At 34.1% G+C, this 9,907-nt stretch overlaps 1 protein-coding gene across 1 annotated transcript; it reads right to left on the bottom strand.

Annotated features, from left to right (window-relative positions):
* Nucleotides 1-7,586: 7,586 nt before the first annotated feature.
* LOC308349984 (olfactory receptor 5K1-like) lies at nucleotides 7,587-8,534 on the bottom strand (the record flags this gene model as incomplete). The annotated part of the gene is made up of 1 exon (XM_080814983.1): nucleotides 7,587-8,534. Exon 1 carries the CDS (start codon nucleotides 8,514-8,516, stop codon nucleotides 7,587-7,589), a length of 930 nt encoding a protein of 309 aa, XP_080671109.1. The 5' UTR covers nucleotides 8,517-8,534.
* Between the last annotated feature and the right edge of the window lie 1,373 nt (nucleotides 8,535-9,907).

The raw sequence follows: 9,907 nt of genomic DNA on the forward strand, positions 1-9,907 counted from the left end.
GTCCAACATCAGTCTTTAATATGCACTGTGGAAAGTCAGGCACTATTGGACTTTGTGAGTTATAGCCTTACTGATAGCATCCCAAAGCATGGAAAGCTGGCACCATAAGTCCTGGTGTTGAATATATGTTGTGGTTGATACTTCAAGCACATTTCAAAATAGCTGAGGTCATCCTCTCTTGCAAAGACTTTCTTTGTTAGAAACAGGGGTTGGGTTGTTCAGTTTGATGTGAAAATTAGTTTTCCAGCTGTCTCTTACTTCTAATTAGGTAGAACCATATGAAATTGTTGATGTTTGACTATTTTTGATTAAAACTAATAGTAGAAAATCAGCTTCAAATCAAATTTTGTTAATCTCTTTTAACCTAATCTTTGATAGCAACCCCCAAAGTTAAACATAATTTTCAGATATTTGTAAAATGAGTTTTATGGTAATTTAAGAAACATGTTTGAAAATCTTAATTTTATGGTTCCTAATCTTATTAAATAATGTGAATAAATATTTTCATATCCTTTTGGGAAAGGAGTCATTTCTTTTTTTTTTTTTTAATTATGTTCAGTTACCCAGCATATAGTACAAATTAAGTTATTGTTGTAGTGTTCAATGATTCATTAGTCATGTATAGCAACCGCCAAAGTGTCCCTCAAAGAAAGTGACTTTATTGGCGAAAGATGATTAGGAGGAGATTGGTGGAACCATTGGTGAAACATCTTGCTGGTTTGCCTGGAAAAATGAAGGAGAAAATAGGGAGGAGCTTGCTTCGAGTTAGAAAAAGCCTCAAATATTATCCTCAAAAAACATCCTTCAAAGAGGCCCAAATTTAATTGCTTATGAATGTAGAACAACTTATTCTCCAAGACATTTGAGAGAGGGCAAGAGAGTGCTCATGCTATTGCTAGGAGTTAATGGGACCTAACAGCTGGTTGTGGTCAAAGAAAGATAGAAGAGGACCTATGATAAAACCATGGTCATCCCAAGAGACTGCACACTGCATCCTCTGAAGAGCAACCATCAGAGTCTTTATGCTGCAGAGAAATCTCTCTCTCTCACACACACACACACACACATAATATCCACCTAATTCCTAAACAAATAAACAGAGATATAACAAGACCCAAAGATGAATGAGTATCCAGAGTTCTACAATTAATTATCTTAAATGCCAAATTCTCAACAACACAACAAAAAGTCATGAGATGGGGAATAAGTGTTACCTATATGCCATAAAATTATCAGAGAACACAAACTGCATGTAAGAGTAATAATGTATTGGATTTAACAGAAAAAAAAAGCTTAAAAATAATCATGATAAATGTGTTCAAAGAACTAAAGGAAACCAGGATTAAATAAAATAAGGAAGGTATGAATGCAATGTTATGTGAAATAGACTATGAATGAAGAGAAAGTATAAAGAAACAAGTGGAAATTCTGCAATTGAAAAGTACAACTGAAATTTAAAAAGTCACTGCAGAAGCTCAACTGTAGATTTAAACTGATAGCAGGAAGATTGGTGAATTTGAAGTTATATCAACAGAGAGTATGCAATCCAAAGGATGAAGGAGAAAAAGAATGAGGAGAAATGCACAGACCCACAGAGAAATAAAGCCAGCACTAAGTGCATCAGCATGGGCTTTTGGAAGTACCAGGAAAACACATTTCTGATAAAAGACTTGTATAAGAAGATCCAAGTTGTTTGTTTTTTGTTGATAAACAAGGAACAGAAAGCACAGAAACAATCCAATAAAAATTGGACAAAAGGTCTGAACAAGCATTTTACCAAAGGAAAAATACAGATGGTAAATAAGCATATGAAAATCTGCTCCACATTATTTGCTATAGGGAATTACAAATTAAAATAATAATGGCATAACAAAAGAAATCTAAAAAAAATTTTAAAAGTACCAGTTGTTGGCAAGAATATGGAATGATAGGAGCACACACACATACCTTCACTCTGTCAGCTGACAGGACCCAGAAGCAATGACATTGTAGAAACAATTAGCATACTTATGGCCCAGATTTTGGTTCTTAATATCATTTTCCAGTCAAAGGAATTAAGTCTACTTGGAGAAATAGCTGATGTGGTGACTCGGGTAGGAAATAAATATGCAGGATGAGCCTGGAATATCTTGTAATGCCAGAAAATAGAAAAAAGAAGAAAAAAAAAAGAAAGAAAGAAAGAAAGAGAGAGAGAAAGAAAGGAAAAAGAGAGAGGGAGGGAGAGAGAGAGAGGGAGGGAGGGAAGAAGAAAAAAATCAAAGCTAAAGAACAAACAAACACAAAACTTCCCTGCATACACAGCGATGGATGTATGCCAAAGGGACACAGGAGCCCATGGAAACAGCTCCCTGTGGCCAAAGCTAGAATGATTTGAGCACCATAATTAATAGAGTAGTATTTAATTTTATCCAAGTATAAAATAAATATCTATGATTCTATACTGATGTAAATAGAGGATTGAATGTATAAATAAGTGAGGTGAATAGACGAATCTTCCATGCAGAAGAATTCCAGTTTATATAGATATTTTGCCCCATGGAGGTGGCCCATTTCTCTCTTCTCTGTAGGTGTGGGCTGTGGATAGTGACTTCTTCCTTACACAACACAGTAAGAGAAGGTGGAGAAAGAGCAGCTCCACCATGGAGAAACCTGGCAAACTCTACTTCAACCAGGTGGTCAAGTTCAACATCAAAAACTTACAAGTGCTGAGGACAGTATTTGCCACCAGTAGGATGTAAAGAAAATGGTGATTTACCTCTGTGGCTTTTCTCCTAAAAAGCTATCCCCCCAGTCTAATCATGAGAAAACATCAGAAGAATCCCAGTTCAGGGACATTCTACAAAATTCCTTATTAGTACTTCTCAAAACTTACCAAGAACATCAAAAACAAGGAATGTCTGAAACACTATCACAGACACCTGATGACTTAAGGGATGTGATGACCAAATATAAAGTGATACGCTGAATGGGATTCTGCATGAAATGACACTAGGTTAAACTATGGAAATCTTAATCAAGTTTGAATTTGAGTTCATCACAATGTATCAATATTGGCTCATTCATTATAACAAACGTACCATACTAATGTAGGATATTAATGATATCGGAAAATGGATGTGTCATATATGGGAATTCTCTATACTATCTTTATTATTTTCTATAAATCAAAATTGTTGTAAGAACTTTTGAAAATGTATTAAAATCTTTGAGGTAAAGTTTTTGTTTTACATAATGCAGCCAGAGAACACTTGGGGTAAAACAATCATCAGATTTCTGCTTTCAATGATAATAACTGATTCAAAAAATTAAAGTCATCAGATGCTAAAACTATTGATGAAAAATTATTATGGAACAAGAAATTCACATGGCCTCAATGTATCACCCCAAAGATTAGATTTTAATAGCAAGGAAATAATTATCTTTATCATAGTGCTGAGGGTACCACCTTAATGAAGTAATCAGTGAACAGCATCAGTTAACAAGATGAGCTAATGTGATAGGCGTCATGATGGGAGAAGAAAACAGTACACCCTGATAGCTGAATTATTTAATTTAATCTAATCAGGAGGATACATTGCAAAAATAGAGATGGTGGGATACTTTAAATGATGTCTGACTCAAATATTTAAAAATTTTAGTATGTCATAAAAGAAAAAAAGCATGAAGTTTGTTCAAAATTACAGGATATTACAGAATGATAATAAAGCAAATAATGGCCCTTAGTTGTACTCTTGATGAAAAAAATAAATTGCTAAGAAGGACAATTTTGGGAAAATTGGGAAAAATTTCAATATGAACATCATATTAGATGATGCTAAAATTCTTGGGGATAATAATGATATGATGTGGTGCCTGGATGGCTCTGTTAGTTAAGGTCTGCCTTCAGCTCAGGTCATGATCCTGGAGTCCTGGAATCAAACCCCAGGCACCTGGGGTTCCTGCTTCTCCCCCTCCCACTTGTGCTCGCTCTCTTTCTCTCTCTCCCAAATAAATAAACAAAATCCTTTAAAAAATGATATGACAATGTAGGAAATCTCTTTGTTCTTTTGAGATATATGTTTGAGAATTTATGGATAAATTGTCATAATCATATATATGTGTAGACATAAATATGTATATTAAATATGTATATGTACACATTTGCAGATGTATAATTGGGCAAAGGTGGTGCAAGTTTAACAGTTAATAATCTGGATTTAAAAAAATTCATGGACATTCTCTCAACTTTTCTGTAGGTTTGAAATTTTTAAGAATAAATCTGAAGGAAAATGTCACTGATTTACATTTTTCTAGACCCTCTGCCCTATTTCTCTATTCAGTTAACAGCTTAGTTTCTTGTAACTTTTCCTCTCTGGCTACTTTCACTTCTCTATGTTATCTATAATATGACCTAGTGGTTAAGAACATGGATTTTGGATTTGATCTCTAAATTGATCCCTGAGCTTACCTTAATATTTCTGTGGACAAATTATGAAACCTCTTTGTCCCCCATTTTTTCAGTGGGTTTGTAGAAAATTAAAATATAGAAATAAAAGTAAAAAATGTAATAGATATGTTGAGTAGTTAAATGGATACCAGTGAAAAGTTATTTGCAAGTTAAAAGGGTGTCTGTGAATTAATTTAAAATAAAGCAAAAATGACAGATGAGGCAAGAGACATGAATGTATCTGTTAATATTTATTCAATTGTAATAAAAGCATTACTTCCAAGAAAGTTTAATGGTAAGAAGATCTACTGGATTTTGAAATGAGAAGGGATGGTTAATTCCAGAGACCCTGGGTCTGCTTCTCTGTGATTCCCTCAGTTATGCCCTCATTAGTGCGTTGACTTCATCTCCAGGCTGGTTTCTCTTTTGATGGCAAAATGGTTGTAGACTGTGCCAGATTTCATAGCCACACAGCATGACATTCAGAGGAAGAAAGACTACCTTTTCTTGTGGATCTCTTTTAAAATAAAGGAAACATATAACCCAGAAACTTTCACAAAATTACCTCTTTTGACTCACTGGGCCCAAGTAAGCCAGGGACACTTCCCTTAACAGACCTCTAGGCTTCAGTGTTGGTAAGGGTTGGAAGTAGGTGGCGCAGAAATACATAAACAGAATTTGTCGTACCCCTTGAAAAGGGAAAGGGACCAATGCATGTGACAACCAAAAGTATCTTCTAAAATAGAGATTGGATACAAAGGAACAGCATTCATTGAACGCAGGTTATCTGGATTCCTTTACACTTTAAAAAAATGTATTTAAGACCCTGTAGAACTTTGTGTTTCTGGGTTATAGTTAAAAGTATTTACAATATGAGAAGTTAAAACCAAGAAATTAAAAATAATCACTGACTTCTTTAAAAATAAAATAACAAACATGTCATATATTAAACTAAATGATTATATTAATATATATTAATGGAAATGGCTAATGAATGGCCAAATGTGTCAGGTACCTTTTCAAGTATTAGTGGTAGGAAATCAGAAAATTACAACTAGGTTGGTACTCACGGGAAGAAGACAGGCCTTCGTTTCATTATCGGGTAGTAACAGTTTACTATTTTTTCTTTAAAATGTTGCTTATATCTGTGCCCTCCTCCCCTTTCATCCTCCAATTCCAGCTCTCATCATCTAATATATGAATTCTGGCAGTTAGCCTCATTGCTTCTAGCTTCATTCCAATCAATTGCCAGATTAGTTTTCTGAAAAATAGAGTCATATTATCTGGTTCTAGGAAGAATTCAGTATCTGATGCCTCTGGGATAAATTCAGATTCCTTAGGATGGCATTTAAGATTCTCAGTAACCTGATTCCCTTCCACCATTATTTCCCATATTCCACAACACCTTTTAATGACAGTTTTGTCAGCTTTCTGACTCTGTCCATGGTTCACCTCCTTCATCCCAGTTCCCAGTGTCACACTTATTTCCATAAACATTGACTGTGTTCATACTCATTCCTTTTTTCCTCCAAACATCACTTTCTAAAAATCATTTTTAAGGCACATCTTACTTCTGTTGCTGCATAAGTACTAAATATCCCATGTGACAAGGCCCTCCGTTTCCTAAGCTCCCAAGCAACATTGATACAAATTCTTGCTCAATCTGAATCACCTGGTTGAACTTGAGCAAGCCACACAATGTTTCAAAGTATGAGGATTTTTATTGAGAAAATCCATGAAAAATTATATCTAACAAGTTGGTAGGTAATATCTATTTAAGGTGTAGCTTTGTGCCTAGGAGAAAACATGTTTTCAGTAAATTAATTTTTCGTTTATATTTGTAAATGTAAGTGATCAATAAGAATTTATGTTTAGATATTTAGAATTTTTACTATTTTGTGCCTCATTTATGCTTACAGCATCTCCAACTTTTTTGTTAATGCTATTAATGTATCAGTAATTTACACTGGAATAAGTACAGGTGGGTGGAATTCCTTGTAACAAACATGAGTAATATCAAAGAGAAAAACACCTTCATTAAGTTTAATGTATTCAAAATTGCACTTCATTTTTGATGGACACCTAATCAAACTATATGAAAATATCCAAATATATATGGATTTATGTATGAATACCATCTGTTTCATCTAGAGATTGATAAATCACAAGTATACAGATACACTACTTCAGAAAACATGAGAGTAAAATTGACTAACACTAAAGATCAAAATAGTCTTTTTTTATTATTTTTTATTATTTATCTTATTTTATTATCTTTTTTTATTATAAATCTTTACTAGTATTCTTTTCTTTTAATTGTGGCAAATGATACATAACAAAATTTCCCCTTTTAAAGGTGAAAATATTCTTTTTTATTAAAAGATTTTATGTATTTATCTGACAGAGAGAGAGAGATCACAAGTAGGCAGAGCAGCAGGCAGAGAGAGAGGGGAATCAGGCCCCCTACTGAGCAGAGAACCTGATGCTGGGCTGGATCCCAGGACCCTGAGATTATGACCCAGGCTAAAGGCAGAGGCTTAACCCACTGAGCCACCCAGGTGCCACAAGGATGAAAATATTCTTCTTTTTGAGAATAGATATTCCGTATGAAGTGATATTCAAATATAGTCTCTTGAAAAAACTCAAAGAAAATTAGGAATCAAATATATACAGTGTATTTCTGAAAGATGGTATAGTTTAAGAAGGGATTAATTCTTGAGAACATGGAATGTGCCAGATTTGTAAGATTATGCGTTGGAATTCCAGAAACTTGTCAGCAATATTAAATGGAGGTGACATTTACATATACTGACTTGTATTCCTAGTATTAATTGTATTTGTTGAAAATTGTAACTCATTGCTGTTTGAAACAATTAGTTAATAGTTTAGCTAATTTTTTTGTGGCACAGCTTGTGACCTCAGAAATAATTATTTAATTCATTCTTGAAGGGAGCTAGTAGCTAAGATTTTGGAATACATATTAGCAGAATCTCTCCTTGCAGAACTTATTTATTTGATTCCCAAACTAACATGCATTAGTAATAGAATATTTTATGGACAAAGTGTTCCTTTTCTACTTTCTCAATATTCCATGATTTTAAAAAACATTTTTTTCAAATTTAAATTAATTTTTACAGGGGATGATATTTCTTTTAGAATGTTATAAAATTTTCTTTATAACTTTTTTCATAGCATTTATTACTTCCTTATTTCTTAGACTGTAAATAAAAGGGTTTAATAAAGGGATCACTAGAGTATAAAAAACAGCACCAGGTATATCTTCATCCTCTTCTTTAAGTGACTGTGGTCGAGTGTACACAAAGAGAAGAGAACCATAGAATATTGAGACAGAGAGAAAGTGGGATGAACAAGTAGATAAGGCTTTGCCTCTTCCCTCTTTGGATTTCATTTTGAAAATCATAGAAAGGATGCAGAGATAAGAAATTAGGACTACGATAACAGAGAAGACTAAAACTGCACCTGCAAAGATAAATATCATCAATTCATTGATATAAGGGTCAACACAGGAAAGTCTGTATAATGGAAAAGCATCACAAAAAAAGTGATTAATTTCATTTGACCCACAGAAAGTTAACCTAAAGAGAAACCCTACATGAATTATGGGATGCAGGTTTCCAGCTATGTAGGCCCCTGTGATCATCTGAATGCAGAGTTTCTTTGACATCACGGTGTGGTACTGCAGTGGGCTGCATATGGCCACATAGCGATCATAGGCCATTGCTGCCAGGACAAAGCAGTCTGTAGTTTCAGCAAGGCAGAGAAAATAAAATTGTGCCATGCATTCATAAAGGGAAATCATTCTGTCCTTTGAAAAGAAGTTCTCTAACATTTTGGGGGTAATGGCACAGGAACAACAGGAATCCATCAGAGCCAGGTTGCCCAGAAAGATGTACATTGGTGTGTGAAGACGATGCTCCATAAAAATCAATGCCACCAGGCCAAGATTCCCCACCATAGTGATCACATAGATAGTGAGAAACACCACAAACAGGAGGCTCTTTAACTCTGGGTGATCTGTAAATCCTATGAGGATAAATTCAGTGGTCAAGGAGTAGTTATCCTCAGTCATATCCACCTTCTCTGTTGAGATAGGAATTCTGGAGATATAAGATTCTAATTTAGAATGTGTATAAATTTATTTCCAAATTTTTCTTTTTACAACAAAGAGAGAAACTTCTCCAAACTCCCCTTAGTATCTCTGGATACAGGCACACAAACTTCTAGGGGATAGTCATTTCCCTAACATGTCAGTTTTATAACCTCAATTCTGAAAATCAGCATTCCCATGAATATTTTTGCAATTGCAAGAAGAATGCTTACAATGGAAAAGGTTTGTCTTCATGAATTCATGTATGAATAGTGTACAAATCTTGCATACCCATATTTGGTTCATTGTTGACATAATTTCATTGTTGACATAATTTCAGTGTTAATTTTTGTATTAACGATGCTTAAAATAAATTTACCATCAATTTTCATATATACACATTTTTGTAACAGCAAAAATACTTCATATACTCTCCCAGTGGAGTGAATGCCTGAAAATAGCATTCAACAAATATTAAATTTATACCTTAGGAATTGTATGAAGATCACAAAGGTTTAAGAATAGGACTTTCATCTTTAAAGAAAATTACTTTGGCTATCCAAGGACCTAATATCAGTATATTTTCACCTCTTTCATCACTTTCTCTGGGATTAGATCCATTCCCATTAAAACTGATTTTGTCCATCCCATCATTCCTGTTGAGTTTTCCCAGATATCTAAGTCCTCTTCTTCTTTATGTAAAGTTTACGTATAATGTTACTTAAGAAAGTTTTAACTAAATGCCCCAGACCACACTTTTTTACTTCCTGCATTCTCAAGCATATCCTATATATGCAACACAATCTAGAATTGCTTCTGTATAATCTACATGGCTTTTTCCTTATATGCACACACAGTTTCCTTATTAGAATTGTAGACATTTGAGTTTAGTTATGACTTATGAGTTGTTTATGCTATAGAAGAAAAAAGTATTGATTCCAGTCCTAGCTTCTCTCATACTACCACTGATCCCTAATAATCTCTTTGGTTTCTGCAAATTGAGACTGCTAATTTTGAACAACAGCCTACAATGGAAATTCTTGGAAATCTATCATTAAAAAAAATTTTGTATCATTTTCTTGTCTGAATTGACCCATATAATATATTCCTGCTTCCTAAGAAACTTACATAAGATTTTCTGATGTATAGCACAGTAGTTTGAAATCTAATAAAAATATTTTAGTTTTCTACTACTTAGTTTTAGTTTTCTACTACTTAGAAAAAGAGAAAAGAAATCTTAATATGATTTTTGAGGTGGGGCTCCTGGGTGGCTCAGATGGTTAAGTGTGCCCCTTTGGATCAGGTCATGATCTCCAGGTCCTCCAATGAGCCCCATGTCTGGTTCCCAGCTCAGCGGGGAGTCTTCTTCTTCC

Source organism: Martes martes (genome assembly GCF_963455335.1).
Source record: "Martes martes genome assembly, chromosome: 1".
Classification (NCBI taxonomy): Eukaryota; Metazoa; Chordata; class Mammalia; order Carnivora; family Mustelidae; genus Martes; species Martes martes.